The sequence below is a fragment of the Arachis ipaensis genome, chromosome B08, assembly GCF_000816755.2.
Source record: "Arachis ipaensis cultivar K30076 chromosome B08, Araip1.1, whole genome shotgun sequence".
Classification (NCBI taxonomy): domain Eukaryota; kingdom Viridiplantae; phylum Streptophyta; class Magnoliopsida; order Fabales; family Fabaceae; genus Arachis; species Arachis ipaensis.
This window is the reverse complement of record NC_029792.2, coordinates 592,068-608,741: the sequence shown is the minus strand read 5'-3', so window position 1 is coordinate 608,741 and position 16,674 is coordinate 592,068. Positions and strand designations below refer to the sequence as shown.

The following is a 16,674-nucleotide window of genomic DNA, read 5'->3' as shown; positions in this document are numbered from 1 at the left end:
GGGGTAGAAATAGAAAGAAGAGAATATGCATTGATGATAAGAACTCCAATAACAAACCTAAAACCATGCTCTGGAGACCAGTTTCCACTACTGCCACTTCTTCTTCTCTAGGTAGCTATTACTATTACTCGCTTCCTTCTGTCATTTCTTAATCCTCCTATTAAATTCAGTAAAAACTTGAGTTATCTGAGCTACTATTAAATGGTGTGGTTTTCTAGAAAGTTCGGCTATGAAGGATCTAACGGTTGAGTCAGAAGATGGAGGGAAAGTTCGAGCCACTATTTCAACTGATCATACCATCAACGAAGCTGTTGTAGTTACTGATGAAACTACTGAATCGGCTACCTTTTTTTCCAATGATGAACAGAGAGTAATAGAAGGGGAATCGTCTAGTTCCATTGAGAAGCATTCAGTTTCTGTCGAGGCAAGATTAGAAATTTCACTTCCTTTCTTGATTAAAATGCTGTCAGCCTTGATTAAAATTGTTCTTCACACCTACTTCAAGCTAGTTTCTTTTCTGATTATGAACTGAACAGTGAAAAAAATTCTGTAGTTTCATCTTTGTTTTCTTTGTGTCTGTTGTGCAGGTTGGCACTTCGCTATTTCGATTTATTAAAGGAAAAGGGTGAAGCCGTAAAGCTAGTTTTAAATTTATGTTTGTCTTTGCTTGCTACATTGCTTTGCCAACTTGAAGTAGATAAATTTAAGAAGAAAATGAAAGGGAGGGTGCCTATTACATGGGTAAAGCTGATAAAAAGATTTCTTACATAGTTATAAATAGAAAACAAATTATGGGCTGGGCTGAAAAGGCAATTAATAATGCATAGAGGAATTTTAAATGGTTTTGGCTCTTGGATTCATATAGCCAATATATAGGACAATCGTACAAATATCATTGCTGTTGTCATATGCAAAGGTTAGAAGATTGAGTTTATTATTTGCGAAGTATATTATATACTTGTTGCTTATACGTATTGTTTCAGGGGATCCACACAACAGAAGATAGAAGAGGAATTGGGGGTTAAGATAATAATACCTACTTCAAAAGAAGATGATTTTGTGAGTAAGTTCCTGGCTGTACCTAAGTTACTGCCTAACTTGTATGGATCAAATTGAAATGTTTATTTTCTATTATGCTTTCATTTTAACTTTGATATGGTTATGGCATAGCTGATTTAATATAGTTCATTCATAATATAATATATTCAGTTCATGAGTGTTTGTTAACTCTATATATGTAGCACCTGATTGATTGAGAGACCAGCACATAGTAATTATATGTGCAGGAATCTTTCATTGGCTTAGTTGGTGGATTTTCATTTAAGTAGAGGCTCTTCCCTCTTACCAGCTTGACTCCTTACTACTGTGCCATAAGGAAATCCAATATCTAAATGATTTGTCGTAATTGTCTTTTGCAGTCATTGAGGGTACTTCTGTTGATAGTGTGAATTCAGCTGTAGAGAAGATACAGGCTATAATTGATGAGGTCAGTCTCCTGTCCATACCGTTTGTCAAAAGTTCTATGGCTATGGGTACATTCTTTGTCCAACTTATGCAAAGATTCATGTATTTTCTTGTGTTTATACCAGTCAGTTAATAGTCGAAATCTTGATTATTCACACTTCATATCACTTCCATTGGCCATCCATCCTGAGTTAGTTGATAAACTCATCAATTTCCAAAACTCTATATTGGGAAATGGAGATGCTAGCACGAATGAGGATGAGGATACTACTGAAAATACAGAAGTAGATCAATTGTCAAAAGAAAATGTTGATGTTGCAGTTGAACTTAAAGTCGAAGATGGTAGTGCAGCAGTTAAAGTTAATCTTACTAACATACCACTTGTCAGTTATGCACCTAAAGCATCCAAGTCTTCCAACTCTTCCACTTCCTCTGGTATGAAAACAATCTATTTTGATATATTTAACATGTGTAATTGGTTTAGAAATTCCCATTAAGAGACTCTGGAATTAATTCTTCAGCCTAAATATTTTTATGTATGTGCTTATGTTTGTTTTATTGCATTTTAATATTCCTCTTCATTTTCCACTTTGTGGAGCCTGAAGCCTAAACTATGTTTCCTGGTTAAATTCCCAAGATGATTTTATTATGCAGTGACCAGGACCATTTTTATAGTGTGTGAATATAGTTTATCGCGTACAAGCTCGACATCCCCCCCTCCCCCTCTCTTTTTCCTACAATCATACAGTCAATATTAAATTGCACTGAGCTTTGTCACACTTTTTCAGATTTGGGGATTGACAAATCTATATTCATAAAGCCTAAAACCTTTCACCTTACTGTGCTCATGCTTAAGCTCTGGAACAAAGACAGAGTTAAGAGAGCCACAGAAGTCTTGCAGGTGATGTTTGTTAAATTCAGCATTATGACATGTTATGTGAATTAGATTGTTACGTTTATACTTATATATGTAACTGTGCAGAGTATCTCCTCAAAAATTATGGATGCTTTGGATAATCGGCCTCTTTCTATAAGACTAAAAGGATTGGTAAGAGTCTATTTTGTGGTCTATTTTAGCAAAAATGATTTTCATTTATAACTACTTTCTGATTACCCATTGCCTAAATATAAAGTGACATTTTAGGACTAAGATATTCAATAAAGACTAACTGTACACGACTCAAAGAATCGACATCTTAATAATTTTAATATCTTTTGTTGAGTAGAACTTTTTTCCTTTAACCATTAAATTTGGCTCTTGTGGAATTTGTTTGCCATCTTTAATAAGAAAAATATATTCCCGATCTTGCAGGATTGCATGAAAGGTTCTTTGGCAAAAGCCCGTGTTTTGTATGCTCCTGTGGAAGAAATCGGCAGTGAGGGCCGTCTTTTGCGTGCATGTCGTATCCATCTATGAATTGCTTTGTGTGTGTATATATTTCCTGGTGTAGGGATTTAGGAGCTTATTTTTGTTCTTCTCTGAATAACGGATAATTATGGATCAATAACTATGCATGTTTTTGATAATATTTTGCTTTCCGAAGTATTATTTGTGTTTTCTGAGCTTTTCTAGAAGTCATAATTGATGCATATACTGAAGCTGGACTTGTCTTAGAGAATGATGCTAAGCAAAGCCTCAAGGTAAATCAAATTTAGCGGGTTCATTGTACAATTTGCTTCTTTTGGATAGATGGTAATTAAAATATTGTAACCTAAATGCCTGAGAGTTATGTTAATGCATTGTTAGCACATGTTTTGATATGAATTATGATATCATTTGTATATTTGTCGATATGTACCCCTATTGTGAATGCTATTTATCGTTGCTTTTAACCAAATTATCAATCTCATTCTAGCAATAAAATGTAGTAGTCTGGAAATACCACTTTAATGCCACAATAAAGGAAAGAAGGAATACATTTCTTCTTATGATTCTTTTTTAGGAAACTGTATCCCCGGAATCATGCTTCACAACCCCCTCTTCTGTATTTAGGCAATTTTCAACCATCACTTGTCTTGTTTTTGCAGTTGCACGCCACTGTGATGAATGCAAGGCATAGTAAAAGGTAATGCTGCCGTTTATATTTCTTTTGTTCGAGTACTCTCTTAACTTTGCACTATAAACAACTTCCCTTGATCTTTAGAAACTCAGAACAGAACTTATCCGATATCGATTGCTGTTGTTCACTGTTCAGGAAGACATGGACAAAAAAGGTCGATTCTTTTGATGCTCGTGGCATATTCAAGCGGTATGGATCAGAGGAATGGGGGGAGTATCTAATTCGTGAAGCTCATCTTTCGCAGAGATTTTCCTTTGACGAAAATGGATATTACCATTGCTGTACTTCAATAACTTTTCCTGAAGAAATGCAGGTAGAAATAGAATGATCGATGTCATAAAATTTCTGCCTGGCTCTCCCATGTGTAATTAGGAATAAGGATTTGGATAAATTTTCTGGTTAATGTTTCTACTTGCAAATAAATAAGTCAACTTGCTAATCCTAGTTATTAAAATACTCTTCAGGAAGAGTAAGTGAAGTACAGCAATGGTAATATATGGATCAAATTGAGACCAGAAATAAATAAGATCTTTTCTTAGAATGGTTAATTTTGAAGATACTAAAATACTCTTATATGTTATATATGGATCAAATTTTGTGACCAAAAATAATATTTTTATTCCACGTTATTGTATGTTTAAAAATTTTCCTTCTTTATATATTTTTTGTTGACATCGTTCCTAATATATCACTTGAAGCATCATTGTTTTTTTTTTTTTTTGTCAGTGGATTGGACAACCCCAATCCTAAGTACATAACATACCCACACACTTCTCATACATTTTATCACATTTTTTCTTCAATTGTAATTTTTAGGGTTTGAATCCTAGACCTTTGAGGTGAGAAGGGAAAGATATGCCATGTGAGCTAAGCTTCATTGGTGAAGCATCATTGTAAAAGACTAAGATTATTCATTTTCTAATGACATAGAAGAATATAAGGTAGTTTTTTTTTTTGTGGTCAACAGGCTGGCCTAGACGGAAAAAAAAAAGTAGTTCTATCGTTCTATTGCTTGAAACATGATAAGCCCATTTTTAAAAAACTACAAAAAGTACGGCAAAATAATATTTTTGTTTTTTTAGGTTCCCGAAATTTTAAATGTAAGAAGTAAGAACACAATTGTTTCTAAATTTTTTTAAAGAAAGAACAAAATCAATCGTCAAAATATTTTTGTTTATAAACGAAGAAATAAAACAACTCTTAATTTTTGTGTTACTTACATTATAAAAAAATCTGAGAATTTAAATTAAGACATTGTAAATGATTGCGCCTTTTGTCAATCCAAAGGACAAACTATTGAAGTTTAAAGTTTCAACTCTTAATTTGTTGTCTTCTTTCCAGCTATTAGTTGTTCGGGTTCCAAATTTATAAATGACAAATCAAAATTTTAACCATTATAGTTTTCTTATATTTATGTTTACTCAAGTGCAGTCTACTTCACGTGAAGTTGATAGTTAAGAACTGTTAATTTGACTAAATTTTCATCTAACGACTTTCAGTTATCAACTTTGCGTGAGTTTCTACCTTCCCAACAAGAAAAATAAAACTCATGTTCTTTCATACTTATGACTCAATTTTTTTTTACGGTATCCCTAATTCGATAGGTTAAAGTGTTGCATATATAAGATGTGATTCGACATCTGATATTAATTTAAGTGGACAAATGAACTAGCTAATGGACCAATACAAATTGGTTAATAGTTGATACTTTTTTTTACACAAAAACTCATTTTTTTTTAATTTTTTGGATTTTAGTTTTTTTTTTTCTGTTTTGGCCTTGGGATTTTGGTTTAAACATGGAGAACATTCCGGAAAATTGGGCCGAAAGCCCGAAATCTAAACTCAATCCAGTTAAAAGAGATAGATTTGTTTACCAAAAAAAAAGAGAGATAGATTTACCAAAAACGGAAAGATAGATAGGGTGTTGGTGTTAGTGTTAGTTTTGTAACGTCATAGACTCGGATAGATAGCAAGCACTAATTTCTCGCTCTGAAAGAAAAGGGGGTGCTGTTGTTAGTTTGGTGCAAACTGCGACGGTGGTTAACGCCGCCTTGTGAATTGTGATGCCGCCGCGTCCAACCTTTCTGACGACTCGGCTCACTCCTCTCTTCTCCTCGCTCTTCTCTCATTCCCAATCTCCCTACGTCTCTTTCAATTCCAACACTCCTTGCTTCTTCCGTCGCAATGCAACACGCACACTCACCACAATCGCTTCTTCTTCTTCTACTTCTTCTTCTTCTAGAAGAACCTTCTCCAGGTACAGGAAATCTCAATCTCACCACCTCAGCACGTTAGCTGAACCCACCGCAGTTAAGCTCTCAACCAAGGCACGGAGAAGAATCGCACGTGGATCTCCCGAGGGAATCTTAAAGCACAAGCTCGACGGGTGTTCTAAGACCGGTAACCTTGTTGAAGCGCTTCGTCTCTATGATGCCGCCAGAAACGACGGCGTCTCGATGAACCTCGATCACTATAACAAGCTCCTATACCTCTGTTCTGCTTCCGAGTTAGGCCTCAAGAGAGGGATGGAGATTTTTCAGCAGATGTTGATTGATCGTGTTTTGCCTAATGAAGCTACCTTTACCAATGCTGCTAGGCTTGCCGCTGCGAAGAACGATCCTGACATGGCTTTTGAATTGCTGCAGCGAATGAAGGATTTCGCTATTGCGCCCAAGCTGCGATCCTATGGCCCTGCTCTGTATGGCTTTTGCAAGACAGGTGATGCTAACAAGGCCTATGAAGTTGATGCCGACATGATTGACTCCGGCATTGCCGCCGAAGAGTCCGAACTGTCTGCTCTTTTGGAAGTTAGTGTGAGTTCAAACAGGGAAGATAAGGTTTATGAGATGCTGCAGCGGTTGCGCACCACCGTGAGGCAGGTGTCTGAATCGACTTTCGACGTGATTGAGAGTTGGTTTAACAAGGAATTCGCATCCAAAATTGGGGAAAAGAGTTGGGATGTTAACCGGATAAGAGAAGGGATTGCACGAGGAGGTGGAGGGTGGCATGGACAAGGGTGGCTTGGAAGTGGCCAATGGAAAGTGGCAAAGACTCATGTGAATCAGGATGGACATTGTCTTTCCTGTGGTGAGAAGCTTGTTAGCATTGATATTGATCCCAAAGAGACTGAAAATTTTGCTGACTCTTTATCTATATTGGCTTGCAAAAAAGATCCTAAGTTAAGCTTTATTCATTTTAAGGTATAACATTTTTTCACTGAGAATTCTGTTGAATTTTGATGGTTGTTCTTGTTCATTATAGTGCCTTTACTTCCAAGTAATATTGCCATAGGGACTGATGTGTAGGTTTAACTTTTGCAGAAATGGCTTAAGCGTTATGGCCCTTTTGATGCGGTTGTAGATGGTGCCAACATAGGCCTAGCGGATGGGCAGCATTTCAGCTTTGCGCGTGTGAGTTGAAATCATTCATTTTATTGGCACATGACAAAAGCATCTGCTTAATGGTTCTTTGCCATTGGTTGTAGCTTAGATTCGTTGTTGAAGAATTACGCCAAATGAGCCCTACGAAGAGATTGCCACTTATAATTTTGCATGTAAATCGAGTAAATTGTGGTCCTGCTCTGAGTCCAAATAACAGGAGACTTATAGAAAGTTGGAAAAAGAATGGCGTCCTTTATGCTACACCTCAGGGCTCAAATGATGACTGGTAACGAAGTACTCCATCATATTTTAGTTAGATTGAGTTGGCTAATATTGTTTTTCTCTTGTTATGAATTTCCAATTAGCCTAACGGTGCTGAAGATCCATGTAGTTAACTACATCTAGTGAGTTAGGATTTGGTTTCTGGTTACTTGTTTTGTTACATATTTAGGCCAAGGCCATCATCAATAGGAATGTGAAATCTTAAGTATAGATGTATCTTAGTAGTTATGCTTACAGTTACAAAGCTGTGATGTACTAAAATGTTGTTATCCCAGGTACTGGTTGTATGCTGCTGTTCGTTGTAAATGCTTACTCTTGACAAATGACGAGATGAGGGACCACTTGTTCCAGCTACTAGGTTCGAGTTTCTTTCCACGATGGAAGGAAAAACACCAGGTATTTCAAACTCTCAGAGAAATTCTTTTACACTATACAGTTACATCCTAATACCATTGATGATAGATGCGTTTCGTCTTGCTCCATTTCCCTAACCATAATTTTTCCTGACAACTATTCTAACATAATAAAATTGGAATCACGGGCTATTGAATTCTCAAGAACTTAAGCCTTTCTTGGTGCTGAATTTCTAAAGCACCAATTATCTTCTGATAATGACTTCAGTATATGGTTTTTGACTCATTTGAAGGACTGCTGAAGCCTTTTTTTGTTGTGCAGGTTCGAGTGTCAACCTCCACTGGCAAACCTGTCCTCATTCCGCCTCCCTGTTACTCAATAGTTATTCAGGTGAGATGATCACCCAACTGCTCTCCTTTCCATTGAATAAGAGTAGCATGTTTCCACCAAGCCTCAACAGCATGGTGCTTTTTCTCCACACTTGGTATTGAAATGAACTCACACTTGTGGTCTCAATGGTTTGGACCCATAATTTTTAAAGAAAATGAGGAATTTGGTGATTGTCTAACTCTGATTATATATTTCTCTTTATCCATCTATCTAGTAGTAGTAGAAAAGATGATTTACAGATAATAGTATGCTTTGTTTTTAGTTGTATACGTGAGCTAATAGTCTAATACCATGGTCTCATGGAAGTTAAATAAGCTTTTGGATAATATGCTGCAGGAATCTGCAAATGGCAATTGGCATGTGCCGAGTGTAACTGGCGATGATCTTGATATACCAAGGAAATGGTTGTGCGCTTCTAGATCCAGAGAAAAATCATTACACAATCTATGGAAATCCACCTCGACCACTGTTTACACATGAGAAGTGGAAAGGAGTTTTTTTTCTTATCCTTTTTATTTATTTTCAGCAGCCATAAGTATTTTCCTTATCTTAAATTTGCTGTTGCATCCTGCAGTGACAAATGCAGGAACAGGAAAAGGCTGCTACCATTCTTATCTTTAGGTTTCCCTCAGTAGTTGATATTCAGAATGAAATGAGCAAAATAGTTTTTGTTTTGATTCTTGAGGCAAGTTCAGGTAGTATGGACCAGAGGATTAGGGCTAGCTTGTAGGTGATTTAGCCTAGGAGCCTTGGCTCAAGTAGATAAAGTCCCATTTTCCTCCTATTCATTCTATCTTCTTTGTAAGAAAATACTGTTGTGCTACCACATCTATTCCTGAACTGAATATGCAGGTGCAGGTAGTATATATGATTGATGGATTTATTTTTACGGATTGGGGCTCGAGTCCACAGTATTAAATACAAAGTTTTTGGCAATGAAGAGCAGGAGGGAGCAAAATTGGAAGGAGAAAAAAATTGTTGTATCATTTTTTGTATTTACCTCTCTGGTACAATTTTTTTATGGTATAATAAATAATTTCTTTTTATCTTCTCTTATTTTTTATTAATTATTTTTAACACCAAAAGTGAAAAAGTAATTTCTAAAAGAGTTGACTAATTATTTGCTATAAGATCAAAACTATCAATATCTTAAAAACATAACTAAATAGCTAACGATTATTAAGTCGGGCTAAAAATTTTGGAGAATATCAAATTCTTCTCATAAAATCATGTGATTGTTTTACTATATCCATTACCTTCTTCTAATACAAAAAAATTGTAGGAAAAGCAAAACTAATTAAGCTAATGTCTTCAGAAATTGGGATAAGATGCGTGTAAAGATAAGAAGACTATAACATTAAAGATTAAACAATTGTTTGGATGTTAACATGTTTATTTTTTAGCCGCCTTATGGGTCCATCTCTTCAAACAATAGTTGGCAGATAAGATTTCCTTTTTAATTAGTGGCTAATACCTACTTATTGAGATAAAACATGGGCTGCTGCGACTGCGATGGCAGTAGTCTAATGTTGAAAAAAGATCTTCACATAAAACTATAGAAGTATATACTATTGGAAAGTTATCAGGTGTACCCGGGAATACCGGTGTTCCAGTTATTTTAACCGTTGATCTTAATTAATATATATTATATATATTTTTTATAATTCAGATCAACGGTTAAAACAACTAGAACACCGGTAGTCCCGGTACACCTGATAATCTTCTCTATACTATTTAGTATTTACCTATTAGTCCTCATTAACCATTTGTGCTTAATTTGAATGAAACTATGTACCTAATACCTATTATTAGTGCTCATCAAATTATTTATGATGCTTTGAAATTAGCAATTGAAGCTCTTTCATGAGTTCCTACTTCCTATCCATGCATGGCAATAACATGCAGCCATGGCCCAATCACTAGCCACTCCATGTTCAACTTTTGGCCTATTACCGTAGGACAAAGAGAATCACATGGGAATATCCAAATTAAAACACTTTCTCTTTTCTTTTGTTCTTTGATAATGTACAATAATTGGCAAGGGGTTTGTTGGTGTATACAAATTAATGATGACATGATCATAAATTCATAATTAACAGTGCTTTTTAACTTTTTTTTTGAAAAGTTTTCTTCATTTTAACGGTGCCCAACAGCTCCTTAAGATTCTTTTTATTTCATTTACTCCAATTAGCCAACAACTTTTCCATGACATAGACCAAAACAACCATCATCTAAACTACTAATGCCAATAATACAAAAAACAGAATTGGACCTTGCTATTCTGTGGACCAAAGCAATTCATGCATTGCATAGTTGCACTCCTCCTTTTGTTATATGATTATTATTATGTCCTTCACAATTTGCCCCACCAAACACCTCCTCTATCTCTAGTCTCTACTGTACTCACATGGAGGAATCATCATTCATTGGCATCGAGACATTTCTAATGAATTACGTCAATGACAGCTAAGATTGCCAGAAAAAAGACCCCATTGGATATGAATTGATATTTAGTATTTAACCATATTCTCTTTTACTCCTTTCTAGTTTCAAACAATAAAACATAGACAGTAATATAATATAATATAATAACAACAACAATAATGCAACTTCAACATGGCCTATCTAATAAGCCGTGACCTTATTTAATAAAGCTTTAATAGCAACTAGGCAAATTAAATCCTACTATATACAGATATAAATAGCTCAACAAAGAACCATAGTGTGCTATATTATATGTATCTAGTTCTTATAACATTTTCTCATCTTATCTTCTCTCTATCTCTGAGGCTTCCATAGAAACTTTTGGAGAGAGATGGCTCGCATAGCATTCGGAAGATTCGATGATTCCTTCAGTTTTAGCTCCATCAAGTGCTATATTGCAGAGTTACACTCAACCTTGATCTTTGTTTTTGCTGGTGTTGGTTCTGCCATTGCCTATGGTTAGTTAGTTACACTGAATCAAGTGATATTTCTTATATGGTATAACAAGATGTCTTTTTTTTGTTCTGGGCATGCAGAGATATGTTAAAAGTGTTGTGCTTTTTTAGTTTTAAAGTGAGTCTGACTTTTTTTGTGTTTGATTTTTGGCTCAGATAAGTTGACATCAGGTGCAGCTCTTGATCCTGCTGGGTTGGTAGCAGTTGCTGTTTCCCATGCTTTCGCTCTCTTTGTAGCAGTTGCTGTTAGTGCCAACATCTCTGGTGGCCATGTCAACCCTGCAGTGACTTTTGGCCTAGCTCTTGGTGGCCAGATCACCGTTCTCACCGCTATCTTCTACATAATTTCGCAGCTTCTTGGCTCCATAGCCGCTTGCTTGCTCCTCAAGCTTGTCACTGGAGGCTTGGTAAGTTCACACTGAACTAAGTCAACCAACCTATATGTTTTCCATGATGATTTCAAATCATTTTGTGTGTCAACCATGGGAAAAATTGTCATCCTTGGGCCACAAGCTTCATGCACCACACAAGGGCATGTCTGCTATTTTTCCTCTGTCACATTGATTGAGGGGACATCTTGTTTTATTGTGTTGGAACTTGGAACATAGTTTCCTGCATAATTTCTTTAGTATGTGAACTATGAAGTAGGACCTATTTTTGTTAGAATTTTCTGTTGTGGACTTTTATTAATTGTTGGTTTTTGTCTTTGTGAAACGGGTTGAATGTTTAAGCTTGATATTTCCGTGATCACATAAAGTAATGGAGTGATTCAATTTAAGCTTGATATTTCTCATGATTAGTGCACATAATTGGTGTAGGACCCCTTGTAATTTAAGTCTTTGATGGTTAAGACCAGATCCTATTGATATAAGAGATTAACTGTGATACATTCTTAAGCTAAGAGAAACTAAATGGCAGTGATTTTTGTGTTCAGACAATTCCAATCCACAATGTTGGAGCTGGAGTTGGAGCAGGAGAAGGAGTTGTTACTGAGATTATAATCACATTTGGATTGGTGTACACTGTGTATGCAACAGCAGCTGATCCAAAGAAGGGTTCACTGGGAACAATTGCACCCATTGCCATTGGTTTCATTGTAGGTGCCAACATCTTGGCTGCAGGGGCATTCTCTGGCGGCTCCATGAACCCGGCACGCTCCTTTGGACCTGCTGTTATCAGTGGAGACTTCACTAATCACTGGATCTACTGGGTTGGACCACTTATTGGTGGTGCTGTGGCTGGTCTTGTCTATAGCTTTTTTTACATGCCTACTGAGCATGCTCCATTGGCCAGTGATTTTTGATGATGTCTTGGAGATTATTGCCTTTGTAATTCAAGTTCCTCTGTAATAAAGGAGGAAAAGCAAATCTTGTTTTTCTTTCTTTCTTTTCTTATCTGATTTATCCTTTGGCTTTTTCAGCTTGGCATGTAAGAGAATTCAAGAGATTATTGATATGTGCAGTGGATCAGTAGTGTTTAATTATTCATCTCTGGTGTTTATTTCTTTTTTCTTTGTTGGGTTGCTATTACTTTGTTACTAGGGGGATTAGCCTGCCATTATTGGCATCTAGAAATAAATTGAACACAAGTTTATGATTCAGAGATATTTTAGGCTGTAAATTATGAGAATTTCAAATGAGAAAGCATTAGACATATAAAAAATAATAACAATAGTCATAACACCTTTAGGTTTGTCATTTTGTGCTGTCCAAATATGAAGAGTGGTTAGAAAAGAAGATACTAAGAATCCTAATTAAAGAAGATAATCTCTTAATTAATGCAAAAGCTTCAAATGGAATGAATAAGGTATATGCCAAAAGGGTGATAGTGCAGTACAGCAAGCAAGAATTATTGATGTTGAAATAGTTTCAATGGCAAGGGTCCAAGCAATACATAACAAGACAAATGAAAACAAGAAAATGGTCACATCCATTAAAAACATTTAGGTAGAGTGGACCCTATGCTCTATGGGGACCCTCTACCACATTTGAAAGATAAGGCTGCAAAAATATCAAACTAACTTCACTGCTTCTATACACTGTAGTAGCAATGCTCTATTTTGATCACAATTTAGCACCAAAGTTCCTTTGTCTTCATAAAATTAAAGCTTTGATGTTGATGTTGATGTACAATTTGTGTTTCCTAAACTTAGAATAATAATTGCACTTGATATAACAAGAGGGCTATCTTTTCCTTGCAAAAATATCCAATTATCCACAAAATTTTTAGCAGATAAGGTGGAGTTATCTCCAGTTAAAAATGTTTGAGTAAAGAGAAGATAAACTACTCAGTTATTTAATAGATATGTTTTACTTCTTTTTGTTTCATATATTGATTAATAAATCGTTTATCCTGATTTCTTTCATCACTGTATGGAATTGACATTATGATGTATATTGTATGCTATGTTTCTCATTCTTTTTTTTCTCCCATCTCTTGAAGTGCCTGCCTCTAGAAGATAGAATTTAACTCCTAATTACAGGTTCCAAGATTTTCTTCATCATTTTGCAGATTGCAAGAAACCAAGAACAAAAAAATGCATCATGAAGACTACTTCATTTTCTATTTACTTTTGAGTACAACAACAAAAGCCTCCTTAAGAATCCTCTGAATCATCTTCACGGTTTTGATACTTAAATTCATGGCCTTTCCACTCTGGTAGTTGTTGGATCACAAGCTGCATTAAGTTAAAATGAAACCAAAAATCAATCAATATATACTATACTATACTATATAGTTCCACATAAAAATAAAGTGATGATCCAAAGAGTTTAGAATTGACGAACCGCGCCTGTTGAATCTGGTTTACCAACAGTTATTTGACATGCTAATCTCCAATTCTTTGGTTTCTGACAGAATGAAAAACACCAACATAGAAAATGTTATTAGCAGAGTCCAGTTCAAAGACTAAGTATCAAAAGCAATGATTCACATTCACTCACCCTCTTGAGATGCTCTTTCTCTTTATCAGTGCGTGGATTAAGAAGCCCCCCATCTTCAAGAACCTAACACCAATTGCAAAATAGTACATATCAGTGAACATTAGTGGACAATATGCTAAATGTTGTGGTAACATTATACAGAAATGAAATTCACCTCGACCATACAAGTGGCACAACTTCCACCCCCAGCACAATTCAACAAAGGTCTACCCTATAAGAGAATAATCAAAGTAGTTGTTAGTTAGAAGCAAAACAAAAGAACATGATTGTAGAAGAAGGAGGGTGTGTGTTAGTGTGTTACATACATAGGGTCCATAGAGATCAAGATTGGAATCAAGCATTATGTCCCTAAGCTTCTGGCCACCACAAGCAGTACGATAATGAATGTCTGGTGTTCCATCAGGTAGCAACACAGGCTGAAGTTAACAAGAACAACACCATAAATTAAGTTAAAGACATGTAACTATAAATGCATTTAAGATATTAGTTATGGCAAGATAAGATATACATGTATGAATGCGAAGCCAACAGAGGGAGGAGCTTGGGAGGGTTGAGTGGTGTTTTTGTCTGTGTCTGTGTTTGTGTCAGGGACAGTGCTGATGGCTCTAACAACTACTCTTCTTGTTGCAAAGGTGTGGTTCTTATTAGATGAATGAATAGGAATAATGAAGCTTCTTCTCAAGTTGTTATGGGAATAGGGTGAGAGAGAGCATAAGCCATGAGAGGAGTTGAGTTGGAGGAGTGACATGATTTTTTTGAGGTTTTTCAGTGGGATGTAGTATGTATATGTGGTTGTTCTTGTGATGATGATCTTATCTCATTTTCAGTGCAAGGATAATACATTATCTTCAACTCTCTACCTAGGTGGTTGTTTCAAGAGAAAACAAAAAATGCATGACCCAAAACGCTAGAGGAAGGGCTTGAACCTTCGACCTTGTGGTTAACAGCCACACGCTCTAACCAACTGAGCTACTCCAGCTCGGTTGGTAGCTCAATTGGTAGTCATTTAATATACTCAACTAGTAAAAATATAACTCCTTTAATGCTTTAATTAATCTTAAAATAAAATAGTAAGATTTAAGTCTAATAAAAATAGCATGATCTTATGTGTATATAAAATATTAATTATTAAACCAGTCANCAAAAAATATAAAGTAACTACTGAAAACTAGTTTTTATTATCCCTTTGGGATTTGGGTGCAGAGAAAGAAAGAAAGTGGGCAAATGCTTAAACCCTTGAAATAAAAAGAGGGTGGAATGAGAGAGGGGAATGGCCCAACTCTCAAATTTTCGGCTCTTTCTCTCCAAACCCTCCACCCTCCACTTCCGATCCATCTTCTCGACGGTTATCGCTTCCTCTTCTTCTCCGAGACGACACCGTAACGCCCCTCTCCATCTTACCCGCAGAAACAACAGCAACACCCGCGGTGGCAGAGGAAGAACCACTCACCCAATGGAACTCGACAAGAACGCTTCTTCTGCTGGCTTCAACAAGCGCAGAGCAGAGGGAAGAGACAACAGCGACGCTCCCAAGAAGGACCTCCAATTAAAGCATCGCAAGGTCAATCCAGTTAACACCATAGCTTATCTTCAGATACTCGGAACTGGCATGGATACTCAGGATACTTCTCCTTCCGTCTACCTCTTCTTCGATAAACAACGTTTTATATTCAATGCTGGAGAGGTCACTCTTCCTTCTCATTCTCTCATTTCTTATCTCTCTCTGCATTTTCTCAACCTCTCTTGCTTGTTTCAGGGACTACAACGATTTTGCACTGAGCATAAAATTAAGTTATCCAAGGTTTGAATTTGAATTTCAAGTTCTTATCTTTGTCATCACTAGTTATCAGCTCACGAAATGTACTTACCTTTTTGCAGATTGATCACATATTTCTAACTCGTGTTTGTTCAGAAACCGCCGGTGGCCTTCCAGGTTTGTCTTCAATTTTTAAGAATCTTGTGGGTTTACATGCAAGTATTGCAGAAGATAGCATTGCTTCATTGCTAAGTTACTGATACTAGAAGAGTAGAAGTTGATATTTAGATTGGATTACTAGAATGTTGATACATATCAGTCTTCGACTCACAGGTTTGCTGCTTACACTGGCCGGAATGGGAGAAGAGGGGATGTGTGTAAGTGACGGATTAACTTCGTGTTATTGTTCAACTGTGTAATGCATAGTCTGTTGTAGTGATTGATAGCTTCATGTGATTTGTAGGTCAAGATATGGGGCCCTTCAGATCTTAAGTTTTTAGTAGATGCCATGAGATCATTTATTCCCAATGCTGCCATGGTTCACACAAAGAGCTTTGGCGGCACCGATGATACCACTGTGCTTACTGGATGTAAGCTATTGGACAATCCCATTGTTCTCATTGAAAACGAGGTGGTCAAAATATCTGCCATCATCCTGCGACCACATCACCCGATGACACCTTCAGAGACCCTTAACTCACCCAACGGGAAAAACCAGGCTGCTGCGAAGCCTGGTGATATGTCTGTAGTATATATTTGCGAACTGCCTGAGATCAAGGGAAAATTTGATCAAGATAAAGCAAAGGCCCTAGGTTTGAAACCTGGGCCAAAGTATCGTGAATTGCAATTTGGAAATTCAGTGCAATCAGATCGCCTGAATATTACGGTAATTTATGGAATCTGCGCTGATATTGCAATCACCATCTAGTTTGCTATAGTTAATTTTAATTAATACCTGGCACCCATACTTATTAACGTAACCATTTGTGTGACACAATAGGTTCATCCAAGTGATGTCTTGGGTCCTTCTGTTCCTGGTCCCATTGTACTCCTTGTTGATTGTCCAACAAAATCTCATTTGGAATCGTTATTTTCTGCACAATCACT

At 36.4% G+C, this 16,674-nt stretch overlaps 5 protein-coding genes, 1 long non-coding RNA gene and 1 other non-coding gene across 7 annotated transcripts in view; 5 read left to right on the top strand and 2 right to left on the bottom strand.

Moving 5' to 3' along the window:
• Positions 1-4,158, top strand: part of LOC107613223 — a gene marked incomplete in the record, with an annotated part of 4,612 nt that extends 454 nt beyond the window's left edge. Inside the window, 12 exon segments of the mRNA XM_021108460.1 lie at positions 8-111; positions 219-424; positions 588-625; positions 984-1,063; positions 1,419-1,486; positions 1,590-1,899; positions 2,253-2,365; positions 2,447-2,512; positions 2,777-2,867; positions 3,038-3,105; positions 3,493-3,530; positions 3,660-4,158. Coding sequence (XP_020964119.1) covers positions 8-111; positions 219-424; positions 588-625; positions 984-1,063; positions 1,419-1,486; positions 1,590-1,899; positions 2,253-2,365; positions 2,447-2,512; positions 2,777-2,867; positions 3,038-3,105; positions 3,493-3,530; positions 3,660-3,852 — 1,375 coding nt within the window.
• Positions 1-12,529, top strand: part of LOC110265564 — a 20,090-nt gene extending 7,561 nt beyond the window's left edge. The window contains exons 2-3 of the long non-coding RNA XR_002351722.1: positions 5,459-5,468; positions 12,520-12,529. This is a non-coding gene — a long non-coding RNA (uncharacterized LOC110265564). The remainder of the gene's footprint in view (positions 1-5,458; positions 5,469-12,519) is intronic.
• Positions 5,462-8,976, top strand: LOC107613702 (proteinaceous RNase P 1, chloroplastic/mitochondrial). Its single transcript, XM_016315812.2, has 6 exons — positions 5,462-6,724; positions 6,845-6,934; positions 7,009-7,190; positions 7,462-7,582; positions 7,862-7,930; positions 8,267-8,976. Exons 1-6 carry the CDS (start codon positions 5,588-5,590, stop codon positions 8,408-8,410), a joined length of 1,743 nt encoding a protein of 580 aa, XP_016171298.1. The 5' UTR covers positions 5,462-5,587; the 3' UTR covers positions 8,411-8,976.
• On the top strand, positions 10,478-12,356 carry LOC107612796 (aquaporin TIP2-1). Its single transcript, XM_016314547.1, has 3 exons — positions 10,478-10,872; positions 11,026-11,276; positions 11,804-12,356. The coding sequence occupies exons 1-3, from the start codon at positions 10,746-10,748 to the stop codon at positions 12,170-12,172; spliced, it is 747 nt and encodes a 248-aa protein (XP_016170033.1). The 5' UTR covers positions 10,478-10,745; the 3' UTR covers positions 12,173-12,356.
• Positions 13,196-14,721, bottom strand: LOC107612798 (photosynthetic NDH subunit of subcomplex B 3, chloroplastic). Its single transcript, XM_016314548.2, has 6 exons — positions 14,320-14,721; positions 14,117-14,227; positions 13,966-14,022; positions 13,812-13,874; positions 13,656-13,718; positions 13,196-13,546 (listed from the first exon to the last, which is right to left on the bottom strand). The coding sequence occupies exons 1-6, from the start codon at positions 14,557-14,559 to the stop codon at positions 13,466-13,468; spliced, it is 615 nt and encodes a 204-aa protein (XP_016170034.1). The 5' UTR covers positions 14,560-14,721; the 3' UTR covers positions 13,196-13,465.
• Positions 14,717-14,790, bottom strand: TRNAN-GUU. The gene has a single exon. It is a non-coding gene; the product is annotated as a tRNA-Asn (tRNA).
• LOC107613501 (tRNase Z TRZ3, mitochondrial) overlaps positions 15,007-16,674 on the top strand; it is a gene marked incomplete in the record, with an annotated part of 3,998 nt that continues 2,330 nt past the window's right edge. Inside the window, 6 exon segments of the mRNA XM_016315529.2 lie at positions 15,007-15,495; positions 15,568-15,612; positions 15,690-15,744; positions 15,901-15,944; positions 16,031-16,453; positions 16,568-16,674. Coding sequence (XP_016171015.1) covers positions 15,082-15,495; positions 15,568-15,612; positions 15,690-15,744; positions 15,901-15,944; positions 16,031-16,453; positions 16,568-16,674 — 1,088 coding nt within the window.

Bases quoted from the DNA above. Each gene is read 5' to 3' on its own strand.
- LOC107613702 (XM_016315812.2), top strand. From the start codon at position 5,588: ATGCCGCCGCGTCCAACCTTTCTGACGACTCGGCTCACTCCTCTCTTC. The intron at 6,935-7,008 runs GTGAGTTGAAAT...CATTGGTTGTAG, and splicing joins AGCATTTCAGCTTTGCGCGT to CTTAGATTCGTTGTTGAAGA. The intron at 7,191-7,461 runs GTAACGAAGTAC...TTGTTATCCCAG, and splicing joins CAGGGCTCAAATGATGACTG to GTACTGGTTGTATGCTGCTG.
- LOC107612796 (XM_016314547.1), top strand. From the start codon at position 10,746: ATGGCTCGCATAGCATTCGGAAGATTCGATGATTCCTTCAGTTTTAGC. The intron at 10,873-11,025 runs GTTAGTTAGTTA...TTTTTGGCTCAG, and splicing joins TGGTTCTGCCATTGCCTATG to ATAAGTTGACATCAGGTGCA. The intron at 11,277-11,803 runs GTAAGTTCACAC...TTTTGTGTTCAG, and splicing joins AGCTTGTCACTGGAGGCTTG to ACAATTCCAATCCACAATGT.
- LOC107612798 (XM_016314548.2), bottom strand. From the start codon at position 14,559: ATGTCACTCCTCCAACTCAACTCCTCTCATGGCTTATGCTCTCTCTCA. The intron at 13,875-13,965 runs GTGAATTTCATT...AATTGGTGTTAG, and splicing joins GTGCCACTTGTATGGTCGAG to GTTCTTGAAGATGGGGGGCT. The intron at 13,719-13,811 runs GTGAGTGAATGT...TCATTCTGTCAG, and splicing joins AGAAAGAGCATCTCAAGAGG to AAACCAAAGAATTGGAGATT.